Genomic DNA, 20078 nt, shown 5'->3' with positions numbered 1-20078 from the left:
ACGAATTCACTGATATAATTTTCGCTCCCGCCGCAGTTGGTCTTGTTGATTAAATTTATGGTCAAAGTTGAAGCACGGGAATAAAGGAAACACTATATTTCGGAACTGAGGGAGTATCATTTTGTGTGTATTATACCCTCAAAAAAGATTGTGTGTACCATGATTATAATCTTTATCATCACGAATGAGCATATACTTTCAATTCTGAATTCCTCTCACGGCGAGAAGAAATCCCTAATAAAAAAGTCCAAAGGTGCGCAGAATCCTTTCGAGGGCTCAGTATGCAGCTGTACGACTTGGACGGATCCCCAAAGTGGGACTTTTATATCTATCCTACAGAACCAGAGCTAGTTTATGATACTACTAACAGTATGGTACGATCAAACCCAATGTCTGATGCGATCAGCTGGAGTAGCTGCGCGTGGACTTCCACAAACAAGATTAAAAAAAACATCGGTATATCCACTAATCACCACTTGAATGAAGCAATACGCGGAGCTGATGCGATCAGCTGGAGTAGCTGCGCGTGGACTTCCACAAACAAGATTAAAAAAAACATCGGTATATCCACTAATCACCACTTGAATGAAGCAATACGCGGAGTGTAACAGTTCCACGCCATTGGCGACAACTTTACTGATGAGCAATGGTGCCAACAAGACACAATTGCTGCAATTACAACCGACTCACATGGACACCTGAACAAAATGCAACAGGAACCCAACCCACTTTAGACAATGGCAAGCCGCTGCCTACTACGAACTTGACAACTATAGATGATCTCACGCAACCTTGTTTCACGTTTGCAACATGATAACAGGACATGTATGCAGCACATTTTTCAAAAATATTTCATCTGGCAAGAGAAATAGTTTGCCCAGAGAACCATCAACAACGCTGAACGACCGGATAAAGAACCTGCAGCTTTGCTGGAGAAGCTTTCCCTCATGAAACCAGCACACGTGAGATCACACCCTGGACCCAGGATGCAGTCTCCCTTAGCTGTTCGTCATCAGACTGGGAGCACCGCCCAAGGAGCTCCGAGTGGAAGTTGGAATTCTTGAGCAGCAGTTTGATGGAAGGTCCTAGCGCATCCGCCAGGTCCCCGACCAAGGCAACTCCAGCTTTCGTCAGACCCTCATCCCTACAAGGAATTTGAACAATAATATCACCAATTGATCCAGTCCTTTGGCAGAGTATCAGACTTCTTTTATACAGGCAACCGTTATACAAGTTGAATGCATACTATTACAGCGTTAGAGATGGAAAGTTATCTGCATATCGTTATTATGAAGTTCATGTTTCCTATCATTTACTTCGGTTTTCTAGTTGATAATATCTAAAACGAAAATGATTGATACATTGACTATGCATTCCGTGTCAAAGGACAGAGATTGTGAACTCACCTTGATGTCTCTCGGAGGACTAGTTCGGCGAACTGGAAAATATGGCTGGCATAAGGAACCATTAGCTCTGATTTTGAATTTTTGACTCCCTGAAGTATACCTGAATAGGCCTCGAAGATGCTTCGCCTGAGTTCATTTTTATACTCTGTACTGTCATCATCAGGAAGGTCCATGCGAGAACAAAGCTCTGCAGCTCCTTGCAACATAGGCACAGTGTATGGAACATATTTCTCAAAATGCTCACCAATTGTAAGTGCAATATCTCCTATGCATGACAAAATTGGCGGTTTCACGGAACGGTGAAGCTCTGGGCTTGAAAGGTCCTTGAGAAGGGCGGACATGATAGCATCACAGTAAGGGAGTACCTTGTCATCCAGGGCACGACAGATGTCCGCAACCACACCCACAGAAACACAGCATACTTGATATGCACCAAAATTTTGTAAGCCCATTTCAAGGTACTTGTGAAACTCTGGCATGTATTTCACAAATTCCGGTCCAGTAGCATAAGCAAGAGCACCAATAGCAAGCATTGCTTCTTCATGCACATTAGAACAATCGCATGAAAAAACCCGGAGAAATAACACCATTATTTGGTCAGCAAACTGAATGATTACTGACTTATCATCACAGTTGCTGAACTTCTGAAGGATTACTTGAACAACACCACACAGCAAGGCTTGAAGATCACTTTGCTTTTCCTTGTCCTCAGAGGATGTGATCTGAAACTCAAAGGTCTGGTTTAATCTCTTCAAGATCTCTTGCAATAATAACACAATCATGTTCAGAGTGTCTGCAATGCTGCTGCATCTCACAATCTCATTAAGTGTTTCATATGCAGATGCACAAAGCCTGGAGTTGTTGGAATCAGAACGATCAGCAGTGGCAAGGAGAGCTGATACTAATTGACCAAAGTAGAGTGACAGCACTGATGACATAGACCCTGCATTCTCATAGCCGTGAGCAAGAAAATACAGGGCACCACAGATCTTCTCAGCAACATTAGGGGAGTCTTTGATGCTTGTTAACATGATTTCTATAACATGAGGAAGGTTTGCATTTGTCACTACAGAAACGCCACTGGTTGGTGAATGTAGAAACTCAAATGCCCTCGAAAGTGCCCATGCAGTAGTCTCCCTGACATGGTTATTTTGATCCTTGGTTGCATTTAGCAGGAAATCAAAGCCAGCATGAACCAGTGGTGCAAGCTTTTCAACTGAAGGACCTTCAAGAATGGAACCAAATGCAAATGTAGCAGCCTCCCTGCTGTGCCAGTCAGGCTTTGTTATATTGCCTTCTATAAATGGCATCACAAGAGGTACAATGGCATCCTTGACAGTCGTTGCAACAAGCCCAAGGCAGGTGCCCCCCGCCATTGATATATTCCAGATTCCATCATCTTCATCCTGATCCTCCTCTTGCTTCAGAAGTGTTTCTAAAAGCATAGGGACAAGCAAAGGAAGGGCCTTTTCAATAAAATGGAAATGACATTCAGGACTAACATCACCAGATTCTTCAGCGTCTTCTTGAATTGCAACTTCTTCATCACAGATTGTGCTCCAGAACTCAATAGCTTGAAGTGCTACCTGTTCTTCATCTGCCCTGGCAGCATTTGCTGTCAACTCAAATAATGTCTGCATGTAGGGCTCTAGAAGATCATAGTATGTTGATGCAATGGAGACCAAACACTCAAATGCAGCCTTCCTGATATCAGCCTCTTTAGAAATGGCAGTCTCACAAACTACCTTCATTATGTAGTTCCTCTCTGATTCATTCTGAAAATTTGTCTCAGCAAAATCAAGAGCATTATACAATGCTTTAACAGCAGCAAGTCGGACCCCTGAACTATTCTCCACGTGATTCATACCCTGGACCACAGCAGTAAGAACAGCATTAACTTGATCCTGCTCCAGATCCTTAGGGGATATCTCCTCACAGACATATCCAATGGCATCCAGGGTAGCCTGCTTCAGAGAAGGAGATGCATCTGGCTTTGTCATGTTACCTAGCAAGCTTACTATGAGTTCTGGCCATCCTTGAAGAGGGATCTCAATGGAAGCAATCTTCGCAATGACTTGTGAAGAACTGCGGTGAGCGTCAGATACTGGTGATCCAAGGGTCATCAACAGGGAACCTTTAACCTGTGACTTGATTGCAGGGTCAACACTTATCCATCGTTGTGTGCATTTTTCTTTCCTCACTAAATCATTTGCATCCAAAGAATTTTTGAGAAGAATACCAGCAAGCCTTCGAGATACAGGAGGTTTGTTATCATTCGATAGCTCAGCAGATAATGCTTGTAGGAACTGTGGTAAACTCTGTTCCTCAAATTGCTTGATATTCCCTTCTGCAACATTTCGTATCTGACCATCATGGGACTGCGTAGCTAGCAGAACCTCAGTGATATCCATTAGCTGAACCTGCAGTACGAAGATCGCCCAGGAAAACATATAAGATACTAAGATCTCAAGGTCAAAAAAGAAAAATAAGGCAGGCTCCACCTTGGTTCAAAGATAGTCTGGCATTATTCCAGTTTGCTTAATGGAAATACAAATAATCTAGTTTGCTCTAACAGCACATATTGTTCACATTGATACAGTGCAAAAATAAAAGATAAAAGACAAAAGTAGAACTCAAGCCTCCAATACAGTGCGGTCACTTTTGGAAAGTGTAGGGAGGGTGCAACAGCTTGCGAGAGATTCAATGCATATGTTACTCCACCTGAGCTGTCACCAATTACCAGGTCATTTAGTTTCTGAATTGTCATTATTTTCCTGAAGTGGGGGTTTCTGAATCGTTATTATTTTCCCAAAAGGGAGGTTTCTTAATTACAGTCCAAGTATAAACTATGGAATACGACTGTTACTATACAACGTAAATCTCAGCTATCAACATACTGTTTGAGTGACCGTGAACCACGCCTCTCCATGATCTAATGATGTTTTTTCATTCAAAAATGTTAAATAGTTCAACAGGGCGTCAAATAATCTCCCTGATCTAAAACAAATAATCTCTAACATCAGGTGCTAGGATCTAACCCACGACAGGCATCTAGTAGAAAATCGAAGTTATTCAACAGGGCGTCATGTTATAATTACACTATGACGGACAGAAAAAGCACAAAACAATTCCTACACGCGTGTTTGTGGAAACGTTGGGATCGTTCAAAAAATTAAGATCGAAGTGGCTATAGATCGACCTGATCAGACCAGAACTAAAGTATAGTAGGCAAGACAAGCCAAATCGACATCTCCTAAGCAGAATCAACAGCAACATCGCCCGATTCAAGGACGAAAGCCAAAGCGACTACGCGGTAGGCGGTCTAAAACCACCACGGATCTGCCCACGAAGGAACTTACAAAACCCGCCGCCAACCACAGGAGCGTCATCAGATCGGGAAACCAAAATGATACTGGGACCGAGCACCGGATATTACCTTCGACGGCGAGAGGCGCTCCTCTCCGACGGGACCCTCGGCTGCCCCCTGCACCGCGCAACCTCTCGGCGGCGATCGGGAGGCGGTTCCGATGCCGGGGTGGGGAGATCGGTGTGGATTTCGGACGGGGGGAGGGGAAGGTGGTTGGGTCGGGAGGGGGCGGAGGGGTTTTGGGGTTGGAGAGAAATTTGAATTCGTGGGGGAGAGAGACGATGGGGAGCGGGGTGGTGCGGTTGGGGCTGACGCTGGGTAGAAAAAGGGGGGCGCGGCTGCGCAGGCTAGTGCGAGTTTGCGCGACGCGGCGGCTGAGGACGCGCTGGACCAAACCCTAGGGTGCTAAGCCGTTGGTGCGTTTGGGCCTTGGTGATGGGCCGGTACACAAACCTCACTTCTTTCTGCTGCGCTCGATAAGCCCGAGCGCTAAAATCCTAATGATCCAACACCTTTTTGTTATCTCGAAAATAAAATCCAACACCTTTTTGTTATCTTGAAAATAAAATCCAACACCTTTTTATTTCTATCAACCCACTACAGTCATGGTGAATGAAGGAAGGAAGTCTTTCATGCGCCCGGGTATATTCGGACATTAACCAGCCTTTGGTAAGGTTTGTCCCGGTTATGTTAAAAGATCGTAAGAAGTACTCGATCTTCAATGAAAATTTGCTGAATTTTTTGCCATTTCTATGGACGTTCGGGTCACGTGGTGGAGGGTGGAGATGGGGTAAATGCTCCAAGTGAATGTGAATCGGGAGATTAGCTCCTATGGAATTTTGAACTAGCCGGTGGCAGAGCTGGAGTTGGAAGAACTGGTGGTGGAGAAGGAGTTCCGGATATGGGTGGCATAGGGAGGTCAGGAGACAGAGGAAATAGGGGTAGAGGAGCAGGAGGTAGAGGTTGTAGGTGACATGCTTTGGCACGGGATAGGGAGAGGCTTCGGTGAATGGAATGATAATGAAACCAAGCATATGGATATCTCCCTGAGAAAAGTAGGAGAACGGTAGGAAACCCGCAAGAGACTTGTCACGGAGAGTGGTACTATTAACATCTAAGGTCAATCTTTACCTGATATAATTGGTAAAGTTGCCAGTATGTCTTGTTAGAGAATGGATGGGCCAGAGTTGCGGCTGATTCGTGTAGAAAGAGGAAGGTTCTTACAAATTGTATCTCTTGAAATTTGCTGGTGATGGGGAACTGAACTACACGACATATTGGTAAGCAAAGGATTCCCAATGTAAACAGGGTATGGTGTTGGACAAGTAACTGAAGGAGAGACGGGATAAGAGGATGCAGAGCATGAGGTTGACGATGCAGTTCATCGGATCATGGCCAAGCAATAACAGTTAGCTGGCCTTGGCAGGATTAGGAGATCAAGCTTGCAAAGATAATGGACAAGATCTTATGCTTTGTAGGACGTTTGTCTTCGTAGTGTATATGGCACTCATGACACATGCACTCTAGACGGCTCTACCCCCACTACTGCAGGATGCTGCTAAGGCGACACTATGACCAGAGACCCTTTCACGAAACTGTGTGCGATGCATTAATCGCAGACGGTGGTGTAAAAGAACCGCCAAAAAAGGTGCAAAACATTTGCGATGACGGATGCATCAAACACGGTTTAGATTTTTGTTGCGTGTGCGATTCAGGGCATACGGTTTAGTTCAATTAACTGTTTGCGATGAGGGTGAACAAAAGAAACGAGCTGCCAGACGAAGGCGTGTGCGATGTATAGCATACGGTTCACTCGGATGAACTGTTTGCGATTGATGAATTCATCGCTGATGGGTTACCTAGTGTGGTCCGTGTGTGTTGTGATATTCTCTGTTTGCAGAACATCTATGCTCTGTGTACAGAAGAACAACATATATATACTTGTAACATGACATGATTGCAATACCAAATTAAACATCCAATTACGTTATATAACAAATACCATAAATATTGCAGCGTTCAAATTCAAAGATTACGACGCCCAAATTCAAACATTGCAAACATCGACATTTCCGCAAAGGGATCAGCCGCTGATAAGTCATGTATGGGTTTGACACAATGACTTCCAATTGTTGTGTCATATGCTCTTCCAAAACAAAGTTTAGCTTTTTTGGAGCCTCTTCCATTCTACAGTACCTGCCGGCTCTGATCAACATACCATTCATCCTTCCTAATTAAATGTGTGTTCAACCTTAGTACCCTCAGCACCTTTGCTCTGGCACGAAAGAACCTGGCGAGTGTAATCTCCGATAAGGTTCCTCGGTAGGAGTTCAAAGTAATATTTGAGAGATGCAGACCCAAGCATTCAATGTGATTGTCATTATAAACATTATCCACCTCCGGGCCTATTATTATCTGTAAAAGAAGAGAACGTGTTAGTGCCTACATGTAATTTTGAACACTAGCACACGCCTATTTGGTTTGCGGGATTTGTAAAATGCACCAACGTGCCATATTTGATTTGACATGATTAACATGGGCATTTGATTACAATCTAGAAACATGTAGCCTTCTTCACAAGAGGTTGGATTGGATGAAAAATTCCCTAAGAAAACTAGTATAGATGAATCCAAAGGAGAAATGCTTATGGATTGTAACCATATGAATCAATCAACCAATATGTGGTGGGGGTGTATGTCCTGAAATCCTCCAAAATTCCTTCAGAAATCGTAGTACATTGTCATTGTAAACTTGGGAAAAGGTGCGAAAAATTGAACTCCCTTATGGTTAACATTTAACAAGAAAGGAACATCACCTTGATATACAGATTCTTCAGGCACGGAAAGCATCTCAGGCAACTGACAACTTGGTCCAGGTTGGGGCTGACAGATTCTAGTGCCAAGATCTTCACTGTGCCTAGAATCTGGGTGAAGCTTTGCTGGATGACAGACGAACATACATCTTCAAAACTAGAAATAATGTTGATATCAAGAAAGAGAGGTACAAGGCGACTGTTGTACTTGAAAGTAGTAGTATTTGACAGACGAGTAGCCCACCCCTGCCAATTTCGGCGCAGAAATGACATTGATTCTTGTTGGACCTTGTTGATCAACTACAAGTAATCTCTCAAGTGAAGGTGTGTCCTCAATGACCATATTGTGGTCCGCCTTTTGTGATCCCTCATTGCAGCACCATCAACACACATAAATAGTCCAAATAGTCCTAGAGGTGATGTGGAAGGTACTCGACCAATTCATCGCCTGAAGACGAAGGAACTCGAGTGCAGTACAGCCACGAAGCAGGCACTCCATGTCATCCTTTGGGATGCGGACGAAGACGAGCTCGAGGTGCTTCAGTCGTGGTAGAAAAAGAGCGGGCGCGTCATTAAGGGAGGATGGCAGTTCATGAACTTGGCGAGGCGCGGCGTGGGCGCGAAGCGGAGCACGGGCAGCAAGCGCATATGTTCATCATTAAAACTGAGCTTCTCGAGCTGATCTATGGCAGGGGATCGGAACCACTCGTCAAGCTTGGCTCGGTCCTTGCCATTGGAACGGAACTTGCCTGTGATAAGGCCTCTGATTGGGCCATGGTGATTGTCGAGGATCTGGGAGAACGCATCCAAACTTTTGTGATAGCCATGGCAGAGCTCGTGGGCATCAAGGAGGTTGACAGGGGTGAGGAGCCATAGGGGCACCACCACTGGGAAAGGGCGGTTGTCCTCGCCCCATATTTGATTGGGAGGAGGGATATGATGACTCTCAACATATCATCGGGGAGGTTGCCGATGAAGTCTAGGCCTGCTGGAGTCGCTTGCGGTTCTTTCTCGACCCGCCTCCGCTTGTTGGCAGCCTCGTTCTCCACCTTGTCGGCGGCAATGGAAACCTCTGAATCCATATTCACGCCATGCTCCAGTGCACTTTTGAGGACTGAGAGCAGCGTCAAGGATGCGGGCGGAGAGAGAGGATTGTATGTGTGGCGAGGATGGGGGGTGTGGCCGCTCGGATGTGCCATTAATACAGACCAATGGGAGCGAGGCGGGTGGCGGTCAAAGGCTGTCTCGCTTCCCGGTGAGCCTGCGCGGCAGACTTTTGGCATTCCTATACCATCATTTCATGGAGCGAGGTGGACGCGCCATTAATATGGAGGCGTGGGAGCAAGGTGGGCGGCGGTCAAAGGGCTGGCTCGCCTCCCGGTGAGCCCGCGTGGTGGACTGCTGGCACGCCTACCGTCATTTCACACAGCTACTAGCACGCCCCATACGGTGAGTGCATAGTGAACACGCACATGAATTAGATAGTGGTAGTGATTTTAGTTGCAAAAATTAGATAGTGCTAGTGATTTTTAGCTGCATATTTCGACAAATCGCATTGTCTCTTGGCTTAGCACCAAAGTATAGCTTTAATTTGCATACCGTATTCAATCTGAACCATTTGCATTGAATAGATGCACAAATCCTATGTTGAACAGCTCGCACGCTTCCCGGTCAGCATGCGCACCGGACTGCGCTTGCACGCCTCCGTTCAGTCAAGAAGCTATCCTCACGGCACCTCCTATAGCCATTAAAACCAAGACACGTGGCGTCATGTAAATGGTTAACAGAACGCACATGATTCAAATTATACAAATGATTGAGATATTAAAGTGGCATCCATTTGCTTCAAAATGCCTTTGTTGGCTGTTATTCGAGTGTGCCTTCTCTCAAAATGGACATTAAAAACACCACAATATGTCAGGTGCCACTCCATGATAGCATGCCAAGTTTCATGAATTTCAAATGAGTTTCGGATTTACTAGAATTTAAAAACAAAGTATCTCAATGTTTTGTCGGCAATCAACGGTGCCCTGGTGTTTAAAATCCATTCTCATTTCTTGCATGGGACCTAAGCATGCACCCAAGGACACAGATTTGATTTTCCAACCAATTTATATGCACTCGAGCATGTGCATGTAGTTCAAATTTGAATTATGCACATAAATGCATCGAAAACTCAATTAATGCATAAAAATGTCCAAACGAACCCCAAAAAATCCCAAAAATGACACAACACTCCTATTATTCTCTGTTGACACTAGAAATTTTTTGAAAGCAATAAGAGGCAGCAGATATCGTTCCGTCCCCAAAGGTGGGACGTTTCCTAGCGAAACCACCGGGCTTGTTGTGAGAAGCTCTGGTTTGTGAGAAGCATATCCCCAAACCTGCCCCAAATGGGACAAAAAATTTACCACGACATTGTTGATGCAGCTCCATGATAGCATGCCAAGTTTCATGAATTCAGACGAGTTTTGGATTTACTAGAATTTAAAAAAAAAGGAATCTCAATGTCTGCGGCCGAGTGACGGTGGCAGGGTGTTTGACATTCGTTCCCATTTCCTGCATGGGACCTAATGAAAGCACAAGTGCTCCCTAGGTGGTTTTGGTAATTAATGTCAACATATCTCTTGTTGGACTAACACTTTTATCTAGTATGTTTCAGATAAGTTCAACAATGGAGTGGCATGGACTAAAGGATGTGGGAACTCCTTCAAGATGCTAAGGACAAAGGATTGGCTCAAGCTTCAAGCTCAAGACTCTTCAGTTTATATTTTAGTGATCCAAGATCACATTGAGTCTATAGGAAAAGCCAATACTATCAAGAAGGGATGAGGTGTTGCTTAATGAGTGTCTTGCTCCACAGTGCTTAGTGATATGCTCCAAAACCCTCAACTACTTTCCCACTTCCACACATATGTCCTAAAACCTAAAGTCAAACTCGGCCCCACTGATTCTTTCTATCCGGCGCCACCAAGTTTGGATGTCATAGCCATTGCCACAAACCCTAGGCAAATCGGTCTCACCGATAGGGATCTCGGTCCTACCGAGATGGGATTGTAATCTCTCTGTGTATGTCCATTATCAAAATCGGTCTCACCGAGTTTGAGCAGTCGGTACTACCGAGATTACAATGCAAACTTCCTGGTTAACTCATTACCAAAATCGGTCCTACCAATTTTGTGTAATCGGTCCAACCGAGTTTGCCTGACCAACTCTCTGGAAAGCCTATTACCAAAATCGGTCTCACCGAGTTTGAGTAATCGGTCTCACCGAGATTACGTTATGCCCTAACACTAACCGAATCAGTCTTACTGAGTTGCATGTCAGTCCCACCGAAAATCCTAAAGGTCACTAGGTTGCCTAAATCGGTCTGACCGAGTCTGTTGAATCGGTCCCACCGAGTTTGGTAAATTGTGTGTAACAGTTAGATTTTGTGTGGAGGCTATATATACCCCTCCACCTCCTCTTCATTCGTGGAGAGAGCCATCAGAACAAACCTACACTTCCAACTTACCATTTCTGAGAGAGAACCACCTACTCATGTGTTGAGGCCAAGATATTCCATTCCTACCATATGAATCTTGATCTCTAGCCTTCCCCAAGTTGCTTTCCACTCAAATCTTCTTTCCACCAGATCCGAATCCTATGAGAGAGAGTTGACTGTTGGGGAGACTATCCTTTGAAGCACAAGAGCAAGGAGTTCATCATCAACGCACCATTTGTTACTTCTTGGAGAGTGGTGTCTCCTAGATTGGCTAGGTGTCACTTGGGAGCCTCCGACAAGATTGTGGAGTTGAACCAAGGAGTTTGTAAGGGCAAGGAGATCGCCTACTTCGTGAAGATCTACCGCTAGTGAGGCAAGTCCTTCGTGGGCGACGGCCATGGTGGGATAGACTGTTGGAAATATGCCCTAGAGGCAATAATAAAAGGATTATTATTGTATTTCCTTGTTCATGATAATTGTCTTTATTCATGCTATAAATGTATTATCCGGAAATCATGATACACGTGTGAATACATAGACCATAATATGTCCCTAGTAAGCCTCTAGTTGACTAGCTCGTTGATCAACAGATAGTCATGATTTCCTGACTATGTACATTGGATGTCGTTGATAACGGGATCACATCATTAGGAGAATGATGTGATGGACAAGACCCAATCCTAAGCATAGCACAAGATCGTGTAGTTCGTTTTGCTAGAGCTTTTCCAATGTCAAGTATCTTTTCCTTAGACCATGAGATCGTGTAACTCCCGGATACCGTAGGAGTGCTTTGGGTGTACCAAACGTCACAACGCAACTGGGTGACTATAAAGGTGCACTACAGGTATCTTTGAAAGTGTCTGTTGGGTTGACATGGATCGAGACTGGGATTTGTCACTCCGTATGACGGAGAGGTATCTCTGGGCCCACTCGGTAATGCATCATCATAATGAGATCAAAGTGACCAAGTGTTTGGTCACAGGATCATGCATTACGGTACGAGTAAAGTGACTTGCTGGTAATGAGGCTGAACGAGGTATTGGGATACCGATGATCGAGTCTCGGGCAAGTAATGTACCAATTGACAAAGGGAATTGTATACGGGGTTGATTGAATCCTCGACATCGTGGTTCATCCGATGAGATCATCAAGGAGCATGTGGGAGCCAACATGGTTATCCAGATCCCGCTGTTGGTTATTGACAGGAGAGCCGTCTCGGTCATGTCTGCATGTCTCCCGAACCCGTAGGGTCTACACACTTAAGGTTCGGTGACGCTAGGGTTGTATGAATATGAGTATGTAGCAAACCGAATGTTGTTCGGAGTCCCGGATGAGATCCCGGACGTCACGAGGAGTTTCGGAATGGTCCGGAGGTAAAGAATTATATATAGGAAGTGATGTTTCGGCCATCGAGAAAGTTTCGGGGTCACCCGGTATTGTACCGGGACCACCGGAAGGGTCCCGGGGGTCCACCGGGTGGGGCCACCTATCCCGGAGGGCCCCGTGGGCTGAAGTGGGAGGGGAACCAGCCCCTAGTGGGCTGGTGCGCCCCCCCTTGGGCCCCCCTGTGCCTAGGGTTGGAAACCCTAGGGTGGGGGGCGCACCACTTGCCTTGGGGGGCACTCCACCCCCTGGCCGCCGCCCCCCTTGGGAGATTCAATCTCCAGGGCCGGCGCCCCCCTGGGGGCCTATATAAAGGAGGGGGGAGGGAGGGCAGCCGAACCCTGAGTCTTGGAGCCTCCCTCCTCCTGCTACACCTCTTCCTCCTCCCGCAGTTGCTTGGCGAAGCCCTGCCGGAGTCCTGCTGCATCCACCACCACACCGTAGTGCTGCTGGATCTTCATCAACCTCTCCTTCCCCCTTGCTGGATCAAGAAGGAGGAGACGTCATCCGCTCCGTACGTGTGTTGAATGCGGAGGTGCTGTCCGTTCGGCACTTGGTCATCGGTGATTTGGATCACGGCGAGTACGACTCCATCATCCCCTTTCTCTTGAAAGCTTCCGCTCGCGATCTACAAAGATATGTAGATGCACTCCTATCACTCGTTGCATAGATGAACTCATAGATGGATCTTGGTGAAACCGTAGGAAATTTTTTATTTTCTGCAACGTTCCCCAACAGTGGCATCAGAGCTAGGTCTATGCTTAGTTCTCTATTGCACGAGTAGAACACCATTTTGTTGTGGGCGTAGATCTTGTCAACTTGCTTGCCGCTACTTGTCTTATTTTGCTTCAGCGGTATTGTGGGATGAAGCGGCCCGGACCGACCTTACACGTATGCTTACATGAGACAGGTTCCACCGACTGACATGCACTAGTTGCATAAGGTGTCTAGCGGGTGTCTGTCTCTCCCACTTTAGTTGGAGCAGATTCGATGAAAAGGGTCCTTATGAAGGGTAAATAGAAGTTGACAAAATCACGTTGTGGTTATTCATAGGTAAGAAAACTTTCTTTCTAGAACCCAATTGCAGCCACGTAAAAGATGCAACAACAATTAGAGGACGTCTAACTTGTTTTTGCAGCAATTGTCATGTGATGTGATATGGCCAGAAGTTGTGATGAATGATGAATGATATATTGTGATGTATGAGATCATGTTCTTGTAATAGGAATCACGACTTGCATGTCGATGAGTATGACAACCGGCAGGAGCCATAGGAGTTGTCTTTATTTTTTGTATGACCTGCGTGTCATTGAAGAACGCCATGTAAATTAATTTACTTTATTGCTAAACGCGTTAGCCATAGAAGTAGAAGTAGTCGTTGGCGTGACAACTTCATGAAGACACGATGATGGAGATCATGATGATGGAGATCATGGTGCCATGCCGGTGACGAAGATGATCATGGAGCCCCGAAGATGGAGATCAAAGGAGCTATATGATATTGGCCATATCATGTCACTATTATATAATTGCATGTGATGTTTATTATGTTTATGCATCTTGTTTACTTAGAACGACGGTAGTAAATAAGATGATCCCTTATAACAATTTCAAGAAAGTGTTCTCCCCTAACTGTGCGCCGTTGCTTTTCACATACAACGGGTGTAAGACAATTTTACACATGCAAAACACTTAGGGTTAACTTGACGAGCCTAGCATGTACAGACATGGCCTTGGAACACAGAGACCGAAAGGTCGAACATGAGTCATATGGAAGATACGATCAACATGGAGATGTTCACCGATGATGACTAGTCCGTCTCACGTGATGATCGGACGCGTCCTAGTCGACTCGGATCGTGTAACACTTAGATGACTAGAGGGATGTCTAATCTGAGTGGGAGTTCATTAAATAATTTGATTAGATGAACTTAATTATCATGAACTTAGTCTAAAACCTTTGCAAATATGTCTTGTAGATCAAATGGCCAACACTCATGTCAACATGAACTTCAATGCGTTCCTAGAGAAAACCAAGCTGAAAGATGATGGCAGCAACTATACGGACTGGGTCCGGAACCTGAGGATCATCCTCATAGCTGCCAAGAAAGCATATGTCCTAGATGAACCGCTAGGTGAAGCACCCATCCTAGAGAACCAAGATGTTACGAACGTTTGGCAGTCACGTGCTGATGATTACTCCCTCGTTCAGTGCGGCATGCTTTATAGCTTAGAACCGGGGCTCCAAAAGCGTTTTGAGAAACACGGAGCATATGAGATGTTTGAGGAGCTGAAAATGGTTTTCCAAGCTCATGCCCGGGTCGAGAGATATGAAGTCTCCGACAAGTTCTATAGTTGTAAGATGGAGGAAAACAGTTCTGTCAGTGGGCATATACTCAAAATGTCTGGGTTGCACAACCGCCTGTCCCAGCTGGACATTAACCTCCTGGATGAGGCGGTCATTGACAGAATCCTTCAGTCGCTCCCACCGAGCTACAAGATCTTTATGTTGAACTACAATATGCAGGGGATGGTGAAAACTATTCCTGAAGTATTTTCAATGCTGAAGTCAGCAGAGGTAGAAATCAAGAAAGAAAATCAAGTGTTGATGGTCAATAAAACCACCAAGTTCAAGAAGGGCAAGGGCAAGAAGAACTTCAAGAAGGACGGCAAGGATGTTGTCGCGCCCGGTAAGCCAGTTGCCGGGAATAAGTTAAAGAATGGACCCAAGCCTAAGACTGAGTGCTTTTATTGCAAAGGGAAGGGTCACTGGAAGCGGAACTGCCCCAAATACTTAGCGGACAAGAAGGCCGGCAACACTAAAGGTATATTTGATATACATGTAATTGATGTATACCTCACCAGTACTCGTAGTAACTCCTGGGTATTTGATACCGGTGTCGTTGCTCATATTTGTAACTCACAGCAGGAGCTGCGGAATAAGCGGAGACTGGCGAAGGACAAGCTGACGATGCGCGTCGAGAATGGTTCCAAGGTCGATGTGATCGCCGTCGGCATGCTACCTCTACATTTACCTACGGGATTAGTTTTAAACCTCAATAATTGTTATTTAGTGCCAAGTTTGAGCATGAACATTGTATCTGGATCTCGTTTGATACGAGATGGCTACTCATTTAAATCCGAGAATAATGGTTGTTCTATTTATATGAGAGATATGTTTTATGGTCATGCCCCGATGGTCAATGGTTTATTCTTAATGAATCTCGATCATAATGTTACACATATTCATAGTGTGAATACCAAAAGATGTAAAGTTGATAACGATAGTCCCACATACTTGTGGCACTGCCGCCTTGGTCACATTGGTGTCAAGCGCATGAAGAAGCTCCATGCTGATGGACTTTTAGAGTCTCTCGATTATGAATCATTTGACACATGCGAACCATGCCTCATGGACAAAATGACCAAGACTCCGTTCTCCGGAACAATGGAGCGAGCAACCAACTTATTGGAAATCATACATACCGATGTGTGCGGTCCAATGAGCGTTGAGGCTCGCGGAGGATATCGTTATGTTCTCACTCTCACTGATGACTTGAGTAGATATGGGTATGTCTACTCGATGAAACACAAGTCTGAGACCTTTGAAAAGTTCAAGGAATTTCAGAATGAGGTAGAGAGTCAACGTGACCGAAAGATAAAGTTCCTACGATCAGATCGTGGAGGAGAATATTTAAGTCACGAATTTGGTACACACTTAAGGAAATGTGGAATCGTTTCACAACTCACGCCGCCTGGAACACCTCAGCGTAACGGTGTGTCCGAACGTCATAATCGCACTCTATTGGATATGGTGCGATCTATGATGTCTCTTACCGATTTACCGCTATCATTTTGGGGATACGCTCTAGAGACAGCTACATTCACTTTAAATAGGGCACCGTCTAAATCCGTTGAGACGACACCGTATGAATTATGGTTTGGGAAGAAACCTAAGCTGTCGTTTCTAAAAGTTTGGGGATGCGATGCTTATGTCAAGAAACTTCAACCTGAAAAGCTCGAACCCAAGTCGGAAAAATGCGTCTTCATAGGATACCCTAAGGAAACCATTGGGTATACCTTCTACTTAAGATCCGAGGGCAAGATCTTTGTTGCCAAGAACGGATCCTTTCTGGAAAAAGAGTTTCTCTCGAAAGGAGTAAGTGGGAGGAAAGTAGAACTCGATGAAGTACTACCTCTTGAACCGGAAAGTAGTGCAGCTCAGGAAAATGTTCCTGTGGTGCCTACACCGACTGGAGAGGAAATTAATGATGATGATCAAGATACTTCGGATCAAGTTGCTACTGAACTTTATAGGTCCACAAGGACACGTTCCACACCAGAGTGGTATGGCAACCCTGTCCTGGAAATCATGTTGTTAGACAATGGTGAACCTTCGAACTATGAAGAAGCAATGGCGGGCCCAGATTCCAACAAATGGCTTGAAGCCATGCAATCCGAGATAGAATCCATGTATGAAAACAAAGTATGGACTTTGACAGACTTGCCCGATGATCGGCGAGCGATAGAAAACAAATGGATCTTTAAGAAGAAGACGGACGCGGATGGTAATGTTACCATCTATAAAGCTCGACTTGTCGCTAAGGGTTATCGACAAGTTCAAGGGGTTGACTACGATGAGACTTCTCTCCCGTAGCGAAGCTGAAATCCGTCCGAATCATGTTAGCAATTGCCGCATACTATGATTATGAGATATGGCAGATGGACGTCAAAACGGCATTCCTTAACGGACATCTTAAGGAAGAACTGTATATGATACAGCCGGAAAGTTTTGTCGATCCTAAGAATGCTAACAAAGTATGCAAGCTCCAGCGATCCATTTATGGGCTGGTGCAAGCATCTCGGAGTTGGAACATTCGCTTTGATGAGATGATCAAAGCGTTTGGGTTTATGCAGACTTATGGAGAAGCCTGCGTTTACAAGAAAGTGAGTGGGAGCTCTGTAGCATTTCTCATATTATATGTAGATGACATACTTTTGATGGGAAATGATATAGAACTTTTGGACAACATTAAGGCCTACTTGAATAAGTGTTTTTCAATGAAGGACCTTGGAGAAGCTGCTTACATATTAGGCATCAAGATCTATAGGGATAGATCGAGACGCCTCATAGGTCTTTCACAAAGCACATACCTTGATAAGATTTTGAAGAAGTTCAAAATGGATCAGTCCAAGAAAGGGTTCTTGCCTGTATTGCAAGGTGTGAGATTGAGCTCGGCTCAATGCCCGACCACGGCAAAAGATAAAGAAGAGATGAGTGTCATCCCCTATGCTTCAGCCATAGAATCTATTATGTATGCCATGCTGTGTACCAGACCTGATGTAAACCTTGCCGTAAGTTTGGTAGGTAGGTACCAAAGTAATCTCGGCAAGGAACACTGGACAGCGGTCAAGAATATCCTGAAGTACCTGAAAAGGACAAAGGACATGTTTCTCGTTTATGGAGGTGACGAAGAGCTCGTCGTAAAGGGTTACGTTGATGCTAGCTTCGACACAAATCTGGATGACTCTAAGTCACACACTGGATACATGTATATGTTGAATGGTGGAGCAGTAAGCTGGTGCAGCTGCAAGCAGAGCGTCGTGGCGGGATCTACATGTGAAGCGGAGTACATGGCAGCCTCGGAGGCAGCAAATGAAGCAATTTGGGTGAAGGAGTTCATCACCGACCTAGGAGTCATACCCAATGCGTCGGGGCCGATCAAACTCTTTTGTGACAACACTGGATCTATTGCCCTTGCCAAGGAGCCCAGGTTTCACAAGAAGACCAGGCACATCACGCGTCGTTTCAACTCCATCCGTGAAAATGTTCAAGATGGAGACATAGATATTTGCAAAGTACATACGGATCTAAATGTCGCAGATCCGTTGACTAAACCTCCTTCGCGAGCAAAACATGATCAACACCAGAACTCTATGGGTGTTCGATTCATCACAATGTAACTAGATTATTGACTCTAGTGCAAGTGGGAGACTGTTGGAAATATGCCCTAGAGGCAATAATAAAAGGATTATTATTATATTTCCTTGTTCATGATAATTGTCTTTATTCATGCTATAATTGTATTATCCGGAAATCGTAATACACGTGTGAATACATAGACCATAATATGTCCCTAGTAAGCCTCTAGTTGACTAGCTCGTTGATCAATAGATAGTCATGATTTCCTGACTATGGACATTGGATGTCGTTGATAACGGGATCACATCATTAGGAGAATGATGTGATGGACAAGACCCAATCCTAAGCATATCACAAGATCGTGTAGTTCGTTTTCCTAGAGCTTTTCCAATGTCAAGTATCTTTTCCTTAGACCATGAGATCATGTAACTCCTGGATACCGTAGGAGTGCTTTGGGTGTACCAAACGTCACAACGTAACTGGGTGACTATAAAGGTGCACTACAGGTATCTTCGAAAGTGTCTGTTGGGTTGACATGGATCGAGACTGGGATTTGTCACTCTGTATGACGGAGAGGTATCTCTGGGCCCACTCGGTAATGCATCATCATAATGAGCTCAAAGTGACCAAGTGTTTGGTCACGGGATCTTGCATTACGTTACGAGTAAAGTGACTTGCCGGTAACGAGACTGAATGAGGTATTGGGATACCGACGATCGAGTCTCGGGCAAGTAACGTACGGATTGACAAAGGGAATTGTATACGGGGTTGATTGAATCCTCGACATTGTGGTTCATCCGATGAGATCATCGAGGAGCATGTGGGATCCAACATGGGTATCCAGATCCCGCTGTTGGTTATTGACAGGAGAGCCGTCTCGGTCATGTCTGCATGTCTCCCGAACCCGTAGGGTCTACACACTTAAGGTTCGGTGACGCTAGGGTTGTATGAATATGAGTATGCAGCAAACCGAATGTTGTTCAGAGTCCCGGATGAGATCTCGGACGTCACGAGGAGTTCCGGAATGGTCCGGAGGTAAAGAATTATATATAGGAAGTGTTGTTTCGGCCATCGGGAAAGTTTCGGGGTCACCCGGTATTGTACCGGGACCACCGTAAGGGTCCCGGGGGTCCACCGGGTGGGGCCACCTATCCCGGAGGGGCCCGTGGGCTGAAGTGGGAGGTGAACCAGCCCCTAGTGGGTTGGTGCACCCCCCTTGGCCCCCCTGCGCCTAGGGTTGGAAACCCTAGGGTGGGGGGGGGGGGCGCACCACTTGCCTTGGGGGCACTCCACCCCCCTGGCCGGCGCTCCCCTTGGGAGATTCAATCTCCAGGGCCGGCGCCCCCCCTGGGGGCCTATATAAAGGAGGGGGGAGGGAGGGCAGCCGCACCCTGAGTCTTGGCGCCTCCCTCCCCCTGCTACACCTCTTCCTCCTCCCGCAGTTGCTTGGCGAAGCCCTGCCGTAGTCCTGCTGCATCCACCACCACGCCGTCGTGCTGCTGGATCTTCATCAACCTCTCCTTCCCCCTTGCTGGATCAAGAAGGAGAAAACGTCATCCGCTCCGTACGTATGTTGAACGCGGAGGTGTTGTCCGTTCGGCACTTGGTCATCGATGATTTGGATCACGACGAGTACGACTCCATCATCCCCTTTCTCTTGAAAGCTTCCGCTCGCGATCTACAAAGGTATGTAGATGCACTCC

At 45.6% G+C, this 20078-nt stretch overlaps 1 protein-coding gene across 1 annotated transcript; it reads right to left on the bottom strand.

Moving 5' to 3' along the window:
* Window positions 1–546: 546 nt before the first annotated feature.
* LOC123092440 (importin subunit beta-1) lies at window positions 547–5076 on the bottom strand. The gene is made up of 3 exons (XM_044514219.1): window positions 4843–5076; window positions 1407–3826; window positions 547–1144 (listed from the first exon to the last, which is right to left on the bottom strand). The coding sequence occupies exons 2-3, from the start codon at window positions 3815–3817 to the stop codon at window positions 946–948; spliced, it is 2610 nt and encodes an 869-aa protein (XP_044370154.1). The 5' UTR covers window positions 3818–3826; window positions 4843–5076; the 3' UTR covers window positions 547–945.
* Between the last annotated feature and the right edge of the window lie 15002 nt (window positions 5077–20078).

The sequence above is a fragment of the Triticum aestivum genome, chromosome 4B (assembly GCF_018294505.1).
Source record: "Triticum aestivum cultivar Chinese Spring chromosome 4B, IWGSC CS RefSeq v2.1, whole genome shotgun sequence".
NCBI classification, from domain to species: domain Eukaryota; kingdom Viridiplantae; phylum Streptophyta; class Magnoliopsida; order Poales; family Poaceae; genus Triticum; species Triticum aestivum.
The sequence above is the reverse complement of the archived record's forward strand: the minus strand, read 5'-3'. Positions and strand labels throughout refer to the sequence as shown.

Bases quoted from the DNA above. Each gene is read 5' to 3' on its own strand.
- LOC123092440 (XM_044514219.1), bottom strand. From the start codon at position 3,817: ATGGATATCACTGAGGTTCTGCTAGCTACGCAGTCCCATGATGGTCAG. The intron at 1,145-1,406 runs GTGAGTTCACAA...AATTCCTTGTAG, and splicing joins GTCCTCCGAGAGACATCAAG to GGATGAGGGTCTGACGAAAG.